At 45.7% G+C, this 17,610-nt stretch overlaps 1 protein-coding gene across 1 annotated transcript; it reads right to left on the bottom strand.

The window, feature by feature from the left end:
• Window positions 1-16,287: 16,287 nt before the first annotated feature.
• On the bottom strand, window positions 16,288-17,512 carry IMP3 (IMP U3 small nucleolar ribonucleoprotein 3). Its single transcript, XM_082649332.1, has one exon. It carries the CDS (start codon window positions 17,371-17,373, stop codon window positions 16,819-16,821), a length of 555 nt encoding a protein of 184 aa, XP_082505458.1. The 5' UTR covers window positions 17,374-17,512; the 3' UTR covers window positions 16,288-16,818.
• Between the last annotated feature and the right edge of the window lie 98 nt (window positions 17,513-17,610).

Raw genomic sequence — 17,610 nt, forward strand, 5'->3', positions numbered from 1 at the left:
GGTAGAGGGTGCTTGGGGCTGTGGAAGACCAATTTTTCTTTTCTTTTTTTTTACTTCAGAATTTACATAGGTGAGCTCTAACTTTCAGTGGTCAGGCTGTGCACTAGGTTATTTGGTGCATCGACAAATAAAAGCTGATTATGAGACTGACAAAGAAGAGCCCAGGACCTGACTTCACTAGGAAACTTTGACACCAGGATATTAAGTATTTTGTGTCTCAGAACCCACCATTCTCTACCCACGACCACAGAAGTCACAGAAAAGAACAAAGGCCCTACGCTGGAGGAAAATAGACTGAGATGGACAAATTCATGCACTGAGGTCCAGGAGGAAGGCTCCAGCCCCTCATTCACACCAGCTGAATAACTTCTCATATCACTAAAAAACCAACTAAATGTCACTCAGCCCAGGGGCTCATTTGGGGCCAGTTAGTGTTCCATAAAGGGCTGCTCTACCTGGAACAGTGATTCTCCAACTGTAGCCATTGGCACTCCACCTTCACAACCTTGGCCACATACACATACACCTATATTTGATGTCTTTAAACCAATTTACTTTTTAAAAAAGCCTAATACATTTATTTGAAAGAGGAACACCATAACATTACCTTAAATCACTTCCCACTTTAATAGAAAGCATCTATGAACTCTATAGTGAAAATAGTATAATGTTATAATCTGCTACATACTGATGTCTGTAGAAAACTGTAAGACTGTGGACTTTGTAAAAATCAGAGATTAGCAAGTGTTGGAAAACTGATAAGGAGTAACACTAACAGAATTTTTCTTTTATGTAATCAGAAAAATTCACAGAGAACAGAAGATCCACTTTCTCACGCTATGATTTAATGTTACTTAAGGTGGAATTTGGGGACTTCCCTGGCGGTCCACTGGTTAAGACTCTGGTTCAATCCCTGCTTGGGGAACAAAGATCTTGCATGCTGTGCTGCAGGGCCAAGAAAAAAAAATAAGTAAGGTGGAATTTGTGTACCCCCCAAAATCTCGTAAGCACCTACAGGCAGGGGAATCTCTATCTAGAAAACAGGACTTTGAGGGCAGGAAGGTGTCCCCCCTTTTCTCAAGAGGAGGCTCTTGCCAGGAGCCCTGAGTGTCACTCTCAGTCAATTAACAAATGTGTGTTTAATGCCTGCCGTTGGTCAAGTACTGTGCCAGGCCCAGGAGATACTAAAATGACCAAGACTGAGTTGGTCCCTGCCCTTCAGGAGCTTACAGCCCAACTGTGGTAGGAAAGACAAAAGATAGATACTGTAGCTGAGTGCAGACTAGTACCAGGGAGCTCAGGTGGCTGGGTAGAGAATGAGACAGGTGGAGCTGCTGAAGTTACAGTGTTGGGGAACTCCTCTCCCAGGAGGTGACATTTGAATCTAGGCCTAAATGATGAGAAGGAGTCAGTTACAAGGACGGGGGGACCAACCATTTCTAGTGGGTGTAAAGAGAGGCTTTGTGTGAGTGGTAGACAGAAGGCCAGGAGGAGGGGGAACAGAGGGAGATGGGGGCACTGAGGCAGGTGGGATACAGAGGCCTGTAGGCCAAAATGAGTAGTTTGGATTTTACCTCCATTGCAGATGAAGGTTTTTAAACAGTTGTGACATAACTGAATTTGAGCTGTAGAGAGAGCACACTGGCTACTGGGTAGAGAACTGAATTTAGCCAAGCAAGCATGGAGGTCAGGAGGCCAGTAAGCAGCGCTTGCACTCAGGTTGTGGCAGTGGACATGGTAGGAAGGGCGGGATTTGGGATATAGTCTGGAAAGAAAACCAAGAGGACTTACTGTTCTTAAAAGGGGGAAGTCAGCAAGAATTATACACACGTGCAAGTCTAGCCCCCAGCGAAGACTTTCCCCTTGAGGTTATTGGAACTGAAAAGGGAATAGCTTTCTCCCATGTAATTTGTTATTATTTAAGGCCTAGAGGGGGAAACTGAGATTATGGAGGTGAAATAACTCACCCAGGCCACCATCTAAGTCATCTTGAGGACCAATGCTTCTCACCGCCCACTTGGAGACACCTGTAGGAGAGGGCTTCTTCAGCCATTTGTGGCAGGAAGGAGAAGCTGACCTGAGAGGGTGACAAAGTCATGTATCAGTGGGACTCACATGTGCCAGGAGGCAGAAACTGCAGTCACAGGAGACTGTAGAGCTCTGGGAGGTGGCAAACCTCTTCTCCATCACTACAAGGTCCCTGGGGCTCAGCTCTGGGTTGCAGGAAGCACATCAGAGTGATTAGGGTTTTAGGCTCTGGAGCTAGATGGCTTGGGTCTAAATCCTGACTCAGCTACATGCTGGCTCTGTGGCCTGGGTGGAGTTATTTCACCTCCATATGCCTCAGTTTTCCCCTCTGTAAAATGTGGCTAATACTAGTATCTACCTCATAAGATTGTTATAGTTAGTTAAGGGAGTCAATCCACGTCGGATGATTAGAATAATACCTGGCACAGACCAAGTCCTCAAAAATGTTGTTTTGTTAGTATTTAACTTCTTATTACAAGACAACTTTTCCCCGACTTCCTTGGTGGTCCGGTGGTTAAGACATCGCGCTTCCACTGTGGAGGGCACAAGTTCCGTCCCTGGTCAGGGAAGTTCCGCATGCCACATGGTGCAGCTGAAAAAAACAAACAAACATAAAACCAAGATAACCTTTCCCTTACTGATTTACTTACATCATAAAAAAATCAATAAATCAACCTCTAGGTGAGCCCAAGAGAAGCTCTTCACTGCAGATAAAACTGCTTGCCCAGATTAAAGGTCTTGAAGCAGCTCATCCAGAAGGCGATGGGGCCAGGATTTTAATCCAGGCCCTATTGATTCCAAAGTCCTAATCTTTACCCTATTGGACATTACCTGTTCTATATTTTAAGAGGTCTAGTTTCACTTCTGATTTTCAGCTGGTGAGCTGAATGGGTGACCTGGCTTATCTCTACATTGCCCCTATGTGCTGGGAAGAGTCACAACTCCAGATGGGGGCGGGAGGAGGGCTATCCTCTGGAAACTTCCCCAGGGCCAGGTAGTTGGAGCCCATTCTCAGATGCTAAGACCAAACTTGCACAGCTTTCATCCTGAGTCAGGGGTGGGGATGCTGGGCCAGGCAAAGCACCTCTAATTTCTTCTCTGTCTCTTTGTAAGTGCAGACTGCACTTTTTTTATTTCCTGTCCTCCAAATCAGAAACTTTCAGGGCAGAAATTAGAGGCCATCTGATTCAGCCTCCTCTTATTACAGAGAGGAGATGGAGTGAGACTCAGAGCAGGAGAGGGATGTGCCCCAAGTCACAGGGCCAGTCATCTGCAGAGCTAAGACTCCACTTCACTTTCTTTTTTGCCCACCCTTCCCTGCAGCTGGTCCAACCTCTGCCCCTCAGCTGTTGGCAGATGATCTAATATTTCAGTGGTGGTTGCTCTGTGCCAAGGGCTAGGCTATAGGCACAAGGCTCATGCTTCTCATAGTGAGACACCCCGACCAGCAGCACCAACATCACCTGGGACCTTGTTCTAAATGCAAATTCTGGAATTCCCTTGCAGTCCAGTGGTTAAGACTCCAAGCTTTCACTACCGAGGATCCCACAAGCTGTGCAGCGTGGCCAAAAAAAAAAAAAAAAAAGCAAATTCTCAGGCCCATTCCAGATCTCTTGAATCAGAAACTCAGAGGGGATGGGCAGTATCTGTTCTCGCAAGCTCTCCTGGTGATTCCGATGTCTGCTCAAGTTTGAGAATCACTGCTCTAAGCCATAGGTGTGTGGAACTTGGAGACAGAGGGACCTAGGTTCAAACTGCCTCCATCACTTACTAACTCTGTGACTTGGGCAAGTTATTGTCCCTGAACTTCAGTTTCCTCATCTATAAAATGGTCGTAATAATAGTACTCACAGGGGTTATTGTGAGGACTCCATGAGATAGCACGAAGCGTGGTGAGTAGAAGCACCCAGTCAGGGACAGCCTATCTCGGGTTTAGTGCTTTCAGCCAGCAACTGTAGCCAGCTAATAATGAATAACACTATTGTTTCCTTTGTGTTTATTTTTACCTGTTTGCTCCAAATGCAACTGCTTTTCCATTTACGGTAGTGATACAAAAAGTTTTGTGGAAAGAGAAAATGATAAAATCCACATTCTTCAATTCAGCCCTAACTACAGATTAAAGCAGAGCCACAGCTGTGAGCTTCAGCTAGCAGCTCCAATGAAAAACCTTCAGAGGGACTTCCCTGGCGGTCCAGTGGTTAAGACACTGTGCTTCCACTGCAGGGGGCATGGGTTCGATCCCTGGTCAGGGAACTAAGATCCCACATGCCACACAGTGTGGCCAAAAAATAGAAAAAGAAAAAAAGAAAAGGAAAGAAAAGAAAAACCTTGAGAGAACAAACAGTGTCAACACAGATACACCCAGGAGGCAGGGCCCTGAACTCAGATAAGGATGAAAACCCACAAAATGCCCAAGTCCAATTGAAGGACAATGTTCAAAATGCCTGAAACTATCAACTCCTCAAAACTATCAACTTCATCAAAATCAAGGCAAGTTTGGACTTCCCTGGTGGCCCAGTGGTTAGGAATCCGCCTGCCAATGCTGGGGACACGGGTTCAAGCCCTGGTCCGGGAAGATCCCACATGCCGCGGAGCAACTAAGCCCGTGTGCCACAACTACTGAGACTGTGCTCTAGAGCCTGCAGGTCACAACTACTGAGCCCATGTGCCACAACTACTGAAGCCGACGCACCTAGAGCCCATGCTCTGCAACAAGAGGAGTCACTGCAATGAGAAACCTGCGCACCACAATGAAGAGTAGTCCTCGCCTGCCGCAACTAGAGAAAGCCTGCGCGCAGCAGCGAAGACAAACGCAGACAAAAATAAATAAAATAAATAAATTTATTAAAAAAATAAAATAAAGGCAAGTTTGAGAAACTGCAAAAGCTAAGAAAAGCCTAAGGAGACATGGCAGCTAAATATAATGTATCCTGGATAGGATCCCAGAACAGAAAAAAGATATTGGGTAAAAAATAAGGAAATCTGAATAAATAAAATATGGACTTTAGTTTATAATAGTGTGTCACTACTGGTTCATTAACTGTGACAAATGTACCATACTGACCCGAGATGTTAATAATAAAGGAAACTGGATGTGGGATACATGGGAACACTGTACTATCATCCCAGTTTTTCTGTAAATCTAAACTATTCTCAAATGAAAGTTATATTAAGAAATAACTAGAGCTTCCCTGGTGGTGCAGTGGTTAAGAATCCGCCTGCCAATGCAGGGGACACGGGTTCGAGCCCTGGTCTGGGAAGTTCCCACATGCCACAGAGCAACAAAGCCCGTGTGCCACAACTACTGAGCCCGCGCTCTAGAGCCCGTGAGCCACAACTACTGAAGCCCACGTGACTAGAGCCCGTGCTCTGCAACAAGAGAATCCACCACAATGAGAAGCCCACGCACCGCAACGAAGAGTAGCCCCCGCTCGGCACAACTAGAGAAAGCCCGCGCACAACAACGAAGACCCAACGCAGCCAAAAATAAATAAATTAAATAAATAAATTAATTTTTAAAAAAAGAAATAAGTAGAACTGAAAAAAAAAACTAGGACTGAAACTATAACGTAGAAGAAAACACAAGGGAAAATCTTTATGACATTGAATTTGCCAATGATAGCTTGGTTATGACACCAAAAGCACAGGCAACAAAAGAAAAAAGTAGATAAATTGGGCTTCATCAAAATTAAAAATTTTTGTGCATCAAGGGACACTGTCAGGAGTTCCTGGCAGTCCAGTGGTTAGGACTCTGCGCTTTCACTGCCGGGGGCCCAGGTTTGAGGCCTGGTTGGGGAACTAAGGTCTCGCACACCGCTTGGCGTGGCCAAAGCAAGCAAACAAAAAACCCAAAAACAACAACAACAAAAATGGACACTATCAAGAGTGAATAGAGGGACTTCCCTGGTGGCGCAGTGGTTAAGAATCTGCCTGCCAATGCAGGGGACACGGGTTCATGCCCTGGTCCGGGAAGATCCCACATACCACGGAGCAACTAAGTCCGTGCGCCACAACTACTGCGCCACAGCTACTGAAGCCCGCGCGCCACAACTACTGAAGCCCGCGCACCTAGAGCCCATGTTCTGAAACAAGAGAAGCCACCGCAGGGAGAAGCCCGTGCACTGCAACGAGGAGTAGCTTCCGCTAGCTGCAACTAGAGAAAGCCTGCATGCAGCAACGAAGACTCAATGCAGCCAAAAATAAATAATAAAAAAATAAGTTTATAAAAAATTAAAAAAAATAAAAGGACTTGGATAGACTTTTTTAGTTTTGTTTATTTTAATTTTTTATTTGGATAGACATTTAAAAATTATTTATTTGGCTGCATCAAGTCCTTGTTGTGGCAGGCAGGATCTTTAGTTTTAGCATATGGGATGCTGACCAGGGCTGAACCCCAACTCTCTGCACTGGGAGCACAGAGTCTTAGCCACTGGACCACCAGAGAAGTCCCTTGAATAGACATTTCTCCAAAGAAGATATACAAATGGCCAATAGCTCATAAAAAGATGCTCATCACTAATCATTAGGGAAAGACAAATCAAAACTACAGTAAGATACCACTTCACACCCATCAGGATGGCTATTATTAAAAAACAAACAAACAAAACAAAACTCAATATTGGTGAGGATGTGGAGAAATTGGAACCCATATGCATTGCTGGTGGGAATATAAAATGGTGTAGCCACTATGGAAAACAGTATGGTGGTTCCTCAAAAAATTAAGCATAAAATTACCATGTGACCCAAAAATTCCACTTCTGGGTATATACCCCAAGTAATTCAAAGCAGAGACTCAAAAAGATATTTGTACACACAGGTTCATAGCAACATTATTCACAATAGCCGAAAGGTGAAAGCATTCAAGTGTCCATAGAGAGATAAATGGATAAACAAAATGTGGTGTATGCATACTACATACTATGGAATATTATTCAGCCTTAAAAAGGAAGAAAATTCTGAGACATCTTACAATGTGGATTGAGGACATGTTGTTAAATAAGCCAGTCACAAAAGACAAATATTGTATGATTCCACTTATATGAGGTAATTTGTTATACTGTGATTTCTAGTAAGAAATATGCATTTGGTTTTATTCCTGTTTCTGACACAGAGCTCCTAAAACCCTCGGGATTTCCTATATGAGAAGAGTGATAAAGATGTCTTTTGCTACTTGTAGCAAGCTCCCTTTCAGCCACACCTGAATTTAAGTTAGTGAGGTAATTTTTAGAAAGCCCCTAAGGATGGGCTGGTTGCAAGGGGAACCAATGTGAGATTGGAGGGTTTTAATTTTTTTTTTTTTGGCAGCACGTGGGATCTTAGTCCCTGACCAGGAATCAAACCCACGCCCCCTGCATTTGAAGGGGAGTCAACCACTGGACAGCCAGGGAAGTCCCAGAGGGTTTTAACTTTTAGTCTAATGCCCTCCCCTCACCTCCAGGGAGGGGAGAGGGGCTGGAGGTTGACTTAATCATAATCCTCAATTATGCCTATGTAATGAAGCCTCCATTAAAAATCTTAAAACTACCAACCAGGTTTGGAAAGCACCTGAGCTGCTGAAAATGTGGAGATGCTGGGAGGGTGGCATACCTAAAGAGGTCATGGAAGCTCAGTGCCCCTGCCCCCATACCTTGCCCTATGCTTCTCTTCTATTTGGCTGTTCCTGAGTTATATCCTTTTATTTGTTTATTTATTTAAAAAATTCTATTTATTGATTGATTGATTTTTGGCTGCATTTGGTCTTCGTTGCTGTGTGCAGGCTTTCTCTAGTTGCGGCGGGAGCTACTCATCCTTGCGATGCATGGGCTTTTTATTGCTGCGGCTTCTCTTGTTGCGGAGCACGGGATCTAGGCGCGCAGGCTTCAGTAGTTGCAGCATGCCGGCTCAGTAGTTGTGGCTCATGGGCTCTAGAGCGCAGGCTCAGTATTTGAGGCACACGGGCTTAGTTGCTCTGCAGCATGTGGAATCTTCCCAGACCAGGGATCGAACCCGTGTGCCCTGCATTGGCAGGCGGATTCTTAACCACTGCGCCACCAGGGAAATCCCACATCCTTTTATAATAAACTGGCAATCTAATAAGTAGGCCGTTTTCCTGAGTTCTGTGAATGGCTCTAGCAAATTAGCCAGGAAGGGGGGTCATGGGAACCTCTGATTTATAGCCAGCCCATCCAAAAGCATGCATAATAACCTAGATTTTTAATTGGCACCTGAAATTGTGATGGGGCAGAGTAAAGGGACAAAGTAGGTAATTAAATAGTTAACTCCACTAGGGATTGTAAGTAAAGAAAAAAGCTTGGGAGACCCCTGTAAGTTAATGATCATTCAGAAAAGCAGGTTTGCTTAACCACAAAACCAAGTAGGCTTGCTTAGCAACAAACCATGCAACAGAAGCATGAGACATGCCCCCAAACAGTAAAACAGTGGTGGCATGAGACCCACATCCTGCCAAGTGAGCTCAGTAAGTGAATGACCCCTAAGACATGCTCTCTGCACACATAAAAATCAATAATTTATGGAAAGGTGACATTTCAAAGTGAAAGACCCTCATAGTACTGAGACTTGAAATAATTTTTCCATAGTGCCATGACAGTCCTAGCCTGACCATGTAGGGACAAGAAAACTCCCCTGCCCAACCTGGAGGAGGAGCTGATGATGGAAGTTTGATGTCTACTCAAGAATGACGAAGAAAATGGTCTTTTCCCCCTCCCCACTTTTCCTTTGATTATAAAACTGTAGCTCACTATGTTCTCAGGGCATGGCACCCACCCACCCGCTTGTAAGCTTCACAAGCATCCTATTCTAATAAATCACGTCTTATCCATCACTTTGTCTCTCGCTGAATTCTTTCTGTGCTGAGACATAAAGGACTGGAGCTCTTCAGAGCCCCCCGAAACGACACTTAACGGTTTCAATTGGGGAGGGAAGATGCAGTCCTGTGGGACTGAACCCTTAACCTGTGGGATCTGACATTATCTCTAGATAGTGTCAGAACTGAATTGAATTGTAGACAACCAGTTGTGTTGCAGAACTGCTTGATGTGTGAAAAACGCCACACACATTTGGTGACCGGAAGTGTCAGAAGTGAAGTAAGTATTCTGTGAGTAGCGTTGTAGTAGGGTAGAGAAGAGACACAGAAGAGTTTTTCTTTACATACCTAGAGTAGTAATGTTCATAGTAGATGTTCACCCTTCAAGTAGAAGGGTGATTGCCAGGGGCTGCGGGAAGGGGAAATGGAGAGATATTGTTTAATAGGTATAGAGTTTCAGTTGGGGATGATGAAAAAGTTCTGGAGATGGATGGTGGTGACGGTTACACAACAGTATGAATGTCCTTAATGCCACTGAACTGTACACTTAAACGGTTAAAATGGTAAAATTTTATGTATGTGTTATCTCAATAAAAAAAGAAATGGAAAATGCTTGAAGTGTATTTTTCTTTGATTATAATTAAAAAAATCAATGTTACCTTGAAGCTGCTTTCTTATTCGATATATGCTTATTCATTTTCCTATTTTCATGAAAATGGCCTGGCTAGTTTGTCAGGAAGTTCTCTGGAGACATTTTAATATTAAAAGCTTATTGAAATTAACACGACATTGTAAATCAACTATATTTGAATTAAAAAAAAAGCTTATAGTTATCTCCTGTGGAATGTATCCTTCATTTCGAGCAGGTATTAGTAGGTGTTTGTTAATGGGGAAATATTGATATGTTAACCTATGTTGACTGAAATAAAAATGCACAACGTGAGAGCTGATTTTGTTTTATTTGGGGATTTAGGACTGTAGCCAAGCAGACAGCCTCTCAGATAACTCCAAGGAATTGCTCCTAAAAGGTAGTGGCAGGGGTGGGCAGCACATATGTGATTTTGGAGAAGGGGTACATGCAATTAAGCACACATCTTGGTAGAAGGCTACTGCTAGTCACAAGGAACACATACCTTAGTTAATGCTTTTAGTGTTTTTCTAAATGAGGGAAGGTGCAAGAAATTAGTTTCATAAAATTTTCTCCTGAAAATATCTAACTATCTGAAGGCCTGTTCTGCCAGTTTTCCCAGAGCACGGAGTGCCTCATGCCTCATCGCCACTCTGAACTCCTTTTAGGGTGTGTTGAAGGTCAGCGACCGCAGTGACTAATGACTCAACCCTTGTAGAGCCAGATGGTGAGCGACATTCTTCAGTTGACATCCACCTGCTATGACTTCAGTGCTTTTATTCTGTAATTTCACTGGTGTAGAATATATCTTCGATTCACTTTTAAGTCCAAAGGCATCAAGGTGATTTGTCTTGCCTTCTCTCTTAGACCTGAATGTGCGATTCTAGAAGATTAACATCCTTAAAGCTTTTCCCTGGGCAGTTTCCTTTTAAAATAAACTTAAGTTGAAAGAAAAGAAAGATAACGTAAAGAAAATGATTGAGAAAATAATAGTTGTGAGAGTTAGCCAAGTGCAAAGTAGGGGGGTTCAGTCAACATAAGATTGTCCTCATTTCTGACAGCACTTGCAAATTCACAGGGCTCCCCAAACCACCCTCAGCTTTGATAACTCACTAGAAAGACTCACTGAAAGTTGTTATTCTCAGTTATGGGAAAGGGAAAAGATCTGATTAAAGTCACCTAAGGGAAGAAGCCCAGACTGAAAAGCTTGCATCGTCCTCTCCCTGTGGGGTCAGGACAGCATTCCTCTGCCAGCATCCGTGGATGACTATATGCATGGAGTGCTGCCACCCAGGGAAGATCTCTGGGCCAGAGTCTTTATTGGGGCTCCATTGCACAGAGATGGTTAAGTGTCCACCTGGGGGCAGTTTTCAGCCCCCTCAGGAAGCCCAGCTGCTGCCCCAAAGTTCCCGCCCTCCACCATATTGTGAGTGTGGCTCAGAGCCCTACCCTTAGTCACATTGTCGTTATCTGACTGCTCCAAGGACCCCAGGCAAACAAAGACACTCCTAACAGACATGGCATTCCAAAGGTTTAGGGATTACCTCCCAGAAGAAAGGGCGATGAGCTTTTGGGGCAATGTTAAATTCTTTACTATACTATAATACTAGTGGGAAGCGGCTATGGCAAATGGTGTGATAATGGTTCAGAATGACCAGACCTTGGGAAACACAGCATGAGGCCTGGCTGGGCTGGCCGAGCCCAGAGCTGAACCCAGAGATGTAAGTAGCCAGCTTACTGTAGCCTCTGTCCTCTCAGGATAGGGACCGTGCCTCCTCTGTACTCATATCTCCCTTGCTTTGAGAGCACCATGCGTATCACCAGGGATGGAGCTAAGGAGAGGCAAATGGAGTGAAAACAGGAGGCAAGGGGGCAGGGCACAACCTTTGAAAGAATGACATAGCCCGAGGACATGACATAATCTGATTAGAACCAAATGGGTCCAAGATGGCAGACAAGTCGACCTGCACTAGACCTTGAGCCTCAGTATATGCTCACTGTAACACATCAGCAAGCTAAATGGCACCCCACAGGCGCTGTGACAGTTCCAAGACCCACCATAAGGATCAAAAAGTGGAGGTGGGGGCTTCCCTGGTGGCGCAGTGGTTGAGAGTCCGCCTGCCGATGCAGGGGACACGGGTTCGTGCCCCGGTCCGGGAGGATCCCACATGCCGCGGAGCGGCTGGGCTGGTGAGCCATGGCCGCTGAGCCTGCGCGTCTGGAGCCTGTGCTCCGCAACGGGAGAGGCCACAACAGTGAGAGACCCGCCTACCACAAAAAAAAAAAAAAAAAAAGTGGAGGTGGCCCAATTCCTGGAAATCCCCGCCCCTTCCTGAGATAGTTGGAATACTCCTCCCACTCATTACCTATGAAATTACCCACCCCTATGAAAGTGGCAGGGGAGTGGGGGGGTGGTGGTGGTGGGATGAATTGGGAGATTGGGATTGACATGTATACACTAATATGTATAAAATGGATAACTAATAAGAACCTGCTGTATAAAAAAATAAATAAAATTAAATTAAAAAAAAAAGAAATTACCCATCCCTATAAAAACTGACAACCCATACCTTGGTGCCTTTTCTCACCTTCTGAGATGGCCCACACTCTGACTGTGGAGTGTGTTTCTCTCTAAATAAATCCACTTCTCACCTATCACTTTGTCTCTCACTGAATTCTTTCTGCCATGAGACATCAAGAGCCTGAGCTTCATTAAGTCCTGAAACCAGGTGTGTGATCTCAGTTGGAAGACCGTGGGTTTTGGCTGGGTTCGAGTCCTGGCACATGGGTTCAAGTCCCAATCTGAAGTGTACAGTTTTAGGACCTAGGGTGCAAAATGTAAGGAGGTGCTCATTCTTGGGGTCTGACAAGTGCCCTAGGTACCTCCCTTGCCTCACCTTGATCCCAGCCTAGCTGGTCACAACAAAGAGGCTGAATTTGAAGCAGTTATTAATTACCTACTGTATGCAGGGCCTCATCCTGGGGGCCATGGTGGTGATATAGCTAGTTTTCCATTGTGCCTGAGCCACTCTCTTGGGTAGTCATACCCACCACAGGCAACTTGAGAGTAATATTAAAATGTCATGCAGGTTAATTGCTGCTGCTGAAGGATGAGATAAATGCATCCCAGCCAAGTTGCCACAGTTACCCCAGCCAAGGCATCCTAGACCAGCTGACAGCCAGCCAGCCTACCCCCAGACTTAAGGGCAAGCACAGTCAAGGTCAGCAGAGTCATTAATCCAGCACACATTTAATCACAAACTCTGCGTGAGCCCAGCAAAGATCTGAAGTGCCCAGCTGACCTGCAAATTCATGAGCTAAATAAATGCTTATTGTTTTAGCTCTTGAGTTTTGGGTTGGGTTTGTTACACGCCATTATTTATTTATTTATTTATTTAATTTTTTGCGGTACGCGGGCCTCTCACTGTTGTGGCCTCTCCCGTTGCGGAGCACAGGCTCCGGACGCGCAGGCTCAGCGGCCATGGCTCACGGGCCCAGACGCTCTGCGGCATGTGGGATCCTCTCGGACCGGGGCACGAACCCGCGTCCCCTGCATTGGCAGGCAGATTCTTAACCATTGCGCCACCAGGGAAGCCCCTATTGGTACTGTTTAATGTTTTATTTAACTGTTAACTTTTTGAGTCCTTAACTATCTTGCTACAATAATTTTTAGTAGTTGAGCTTCATCATAAGGCTATCTAGTAATTTAATCAGTCCCTTGTGGATACATTTTCAATTTTTCTGTTATATTATATTATAAACACAGTGATGAAGATCCTTGTAGTTAATTTTTTGCAAATATCCATAATTAATTTAAGCTGAATTCTTGAAAGTGGCAGTTCTAGGTGAAAGGGTATATAATGTATGTTTCTAAGGTTCTTGATACATGTTGTAAAACTGTTCTCCTGAAAGGTACCAATTTGCCCTGCTGCCCACTGTGTTTACATTGTTGTAATCCATTAGGCTTTTTTGTTGTTGTAAAATGTTTAGCTCCCTGTACTTCTTCTGGGGCCTGGGGAGAGATAGCAGGTGGGGAGCTCAGCTTTGGGGTTTTACCACATGCAAGGAGCTTCTCTAAGGGCTTTGTAGGAATTATGCCATTTACTTCTCTCTATAATTTTTAATTGATTAATTAATTAATTTTTGGCTGCGTTGGGTCTTTTGTTGCTGTGTGCAGGCTTTCTCTAGTTGCAGCAAGTGGGGGCTACTCTTCGTTGCAGTGCACGGGCTTCTCATTGCGGTGGCTTCTCTTGTTGCAGAGCACAGCCTGTAGGCGCACAGGCTTCAGTAGTTGTGGCATGTGGGCTCAGTAGTTGTGTCAGACGGGCTTGGTTGCTCTGAGGCATATGGGATCTTCCTGGACCAGGTACTGAACGGATTTTAACCACTGTGCCACCAGGGAAGTCCCTCTCTATAATTTTTAATGTCAGTACTATTATTACCCACCCCCCTTTTTTTCACTTTTTAAAAACTGTGGTGTATATATATATATATATATATATATATATATAAAACATAAAATTTGTCATTTTAGCCATTTTTAAGTGTACAATTCAGTGGTATTAATTATATTCACAATGTTGCACAATCACCACCATTATTTCCAATTTTTTTCATTGCCCCAAATAGAAACTCTGGACCCATTAAACAATAATTTTGCATTCTTTCCTCCCACCCTCTATTACCATATATCTGTGACAAGGAAAATGGAGGCACAGAGAAGCTAAGTAAAATAATCAATGTTACACAGCAAGTTAGGCACAGAAGCCCCAATCCAGACCTGGCAGTCCGGCTTTAGCCTCCTTCTGAATCGCTTGTCTTGCAGTTTTATTTTTTATTCTTTTTGGTTGCCCTGTGCGGCATGCGGGATCTTAGTTCCCCAACCAGGGATTGAACCTGTGCCTCCTGCATTGGTAGCATAGAGTCTTAACCATTGGACCACCAGGGAAGTCCCCCCCTTTTTTTTTTTAATTAAAAAAAAATTTTTTGGCCACGCCACGTGGCATGTGGGATCTTAGTTCCCTGACCAGGGATCAAACCCGCAGCCCCTGCATTGGAAGCACAGAGTCTTAACCACCGGATCGTCAGGGATGTCCCCAATTTTATTATTTTTTTTAAAGCCCAAAGTTTCTGGTTACACGTTCTGGTAAGTCATTTCTTTCTCATTTTCCCCCAAAGGAGAAAAGGAATAGCTTTTCTGAAGAATCTTGAATTTTACTCCTAAGTTCTTAAACCCAGTTTCCTTCAAGCAAACTTTGAAGTTGTATCTGCTTGGGTGATAAGGGCAGGATTCAACTACACCAAAGGGACCCGTTTACCTGTCTTGCCCTGTGGGGCCTGGTGAGAGCTGGAGGGCCGCAGGAGGTTCCTGCTTTCTAGAGCCACCAAACTCTCCCCCATGAGATCCCTAATCCTGGGAGCCCTCCTCAAATGGGCAAAGATTATGCCTAGCCACCAGAGCTGATGAATGGGATTCTCTCTCCTTCCTCTCCTAAAGGAATGGCACTGAAAAAAAACATGGCCTTTGGAGTTGCATGAGCCTGGACTTGAACCACAGTCTTGGACAAGTTCTTGTCCCAAATCTGTTTGCCAAACTGAAAAGGTGTGACTAACACCACCTACCCGTCAGGGTTGTTGGGAAAAGCAAATGGGCAGCCTAGCACAAGCAGGGCCTCAATGAATGTTAGCCAAGGCTTAGCAGCTCAGTGCCTGCTCCTTGTTCAAACCTTTACACAGCACCCTGTTGGGGACCAACAACGTTGGCTAGTGCTGCTGCTTCTCTGCTGGCTTAGAAACTGATTCAGGGACTCTCTCTAAATCCTGATGTATCCCTTGGGCTGGCTGTGCCAATGTTCACACGACTCTTAAAGGAGCATTCCAGCTCTACCACTTCTTGGCTATACAGTCTGGGGCAGTTTGACCCATCTCTGCCTCTGTTCCCTCATCTGAAAAGTAGAGAATTGGGTTCCCCACGTCATTGGATTGTTGGATTAAACGGATTAAGATATGTAATGCATTTAGTGCCTGACATACAGTAGAAGCATTTGCTATTACTGTCATCCCCAGTGTCACCTTCCCTTGTTTCTTCACCAAATGCTGCCTTACACCTGGGGAAATGGAGAAGGCACACATAAAAGCAATCCATTGGTCTTGGCATTCTATTATTCTCCTTGTAGAAGTCTTGGATAAATGAGGTAGTCTCCCTACTCTCCCTTCCAGTGAGGGGGGTGGCTTAGAGCAGATCTTCTTGCTTCACATTCCTCCACTGTCATCAGGCTAGGCTCCCTGACTCCCAACCCATCCTTTGCTTCTTTCAGTAAAACCCATTCCAATTGGGGAATTAGAATTAATCTCTGTCTAAATTAAAGGCTTGGCAGGGAGCCATGGCGGGCTGTGATGGGCAGAGGCTGTGCAGGTGCTGCTCCGGGAAGGCAGCCCTGGGGCCTCCTGAGGGCTCCATTCATAAGAAGTTTCCAGGAACCTCCTGGGCCACTTCTAACCGCTAGATGGCCAAGCTACAGGGTGATTATTTCCTTAGGCAAGCAAACACTTCAGCCCTCTAATATGGTATTTCCTGGGGCTGGAATATCAACAGGAAGTCCTGTGGGGAAGAGCTCTGCCAAAACACTCATTCCGAGGAAGGGATTGGTAAACTGACAAATTTGCCCAGCCCTGTACAACATTCTGCAACTTCCACACGCAGGCTCTGCTGCAGGCTTCACCCACAGGCAGATCGCTGCTGTCTCTAGTCTTCTCTGGATTCCTGTGCCAGGGAGACTTATAGATGTGACCCTATGTGAGAAACCCAGACAGAAATTTGCACTTAAACAGCAGTTAGACCATTTATTGGCATTAGGAGAGCATTCTTTTAAACAAGAGAAAGGACTCTGAACACTAAAATCTCATCCACTTTATGAAAACTTGAGACCAAACTCTCCAACATCTGTACACAGCTTAATCACGAACAAGCGCAAGAATTCGGGTTAAATACAAATTAAACTAAACTGTCCTGCTACAAAGAAATGAAAGGAAAGCTGGGGGCGGGGGTAGCCCCCCCCCCCCCCCCCGCCAAAAATCACTGCTTTCACACTACAATGTTTCAGGTACAAGAATGTAACAATTCCTTAGGGCAGCGCAAAACCGCTTCCCATTGTCTCTTAAGGCAGTCATTTAATTACCAATTGTCCAAAGGCTAAGAAAATTTTGTGGAAAAAGGGCGTACCCTTTGGCTCTGTGAGGGCCTGTAGCTGAGGAGCCAAGTTCTTGGCTGACACACTCTTGGGGAGGGCGCCTTCACAGAATCTCAGGCATCAGGTCTCAGCTTCATCAATAAAATGCAGTCCTGGCGAGGGAAGACCCGCTAGGCTTCCAGATCGAAGTCATCACGCTCCTCATTGTACTCCAGCACGTGCCGCTTGATCTTGGACGAGTCAACCCAGGTGACGAAGTCCTCCATGCTGCGCGTGACAAGGAAGGCGGGGTCGGTGACCACGTCGGGGCCCACGCGCACGTGACCCTGCTCCACGAATGCCACGGCGGCCTGGAGGTGCTGCGCCATGCGCAGCTTAAGGAGCACGGTGGGCAGGCGGCGGCGGCAGAAGGACGAGGCTGTGACGAAATCGCAGAGCTCCAGAGACCCGCGCGTGGGGATTAGGCCGAGAGCATACAGTTTGTCCAGCAGCGCGGCCGAGGAGCGCACGCGAAACGGGTCGCGCTCCGGCAGGTCCCGCAGGCGCCGCGCCAGCTCGCGCACAGCACGGCTCAGCTGGTTGTAGCGCGTGTAGTCCTCGCGCCGTTGCAGCCGATAACGCCGCAACACGCGCAGCTCGTGCAAGTTGTGATCGGTGACCTCCCAGTTCAGGAAGTCCACCTGCTTCAGCAGCTTCTGCTCGTGGAACTTAAGCTTCCGCACCATGACGGCGGCTTGGACGCTGCAGGACCCGTGGCTCAGCGCGCGTTCCGGCGCCCGCGCGACTTCCGCCTCAGCACTGCTAGACTGGGCCTGGGGACCCTGGGCCAATAAAAGAAAGGCTCAGTGCTACGCCCTCTGTTTCCACTGGTCAGGGTGGGGCCACGCCCCGCGTCCGTATCTCGCGATTCTTCTCTTCTTCGCGTTCTCTGAGGGAGGCGGGGAAAGAGCGCTGGTGGACAC

This window comes from Grampus griseus (genome assembly GCF_964374135.1).
Source record: "Grampus griseus genome assembly, chromosome: 2".
Classification (NCBI taxonomy): Eukaryota; Metazoa; Chordata; class Mammalia; order Artiodactyla; family Delphinidae; genus Grampus; species Grampus griseus.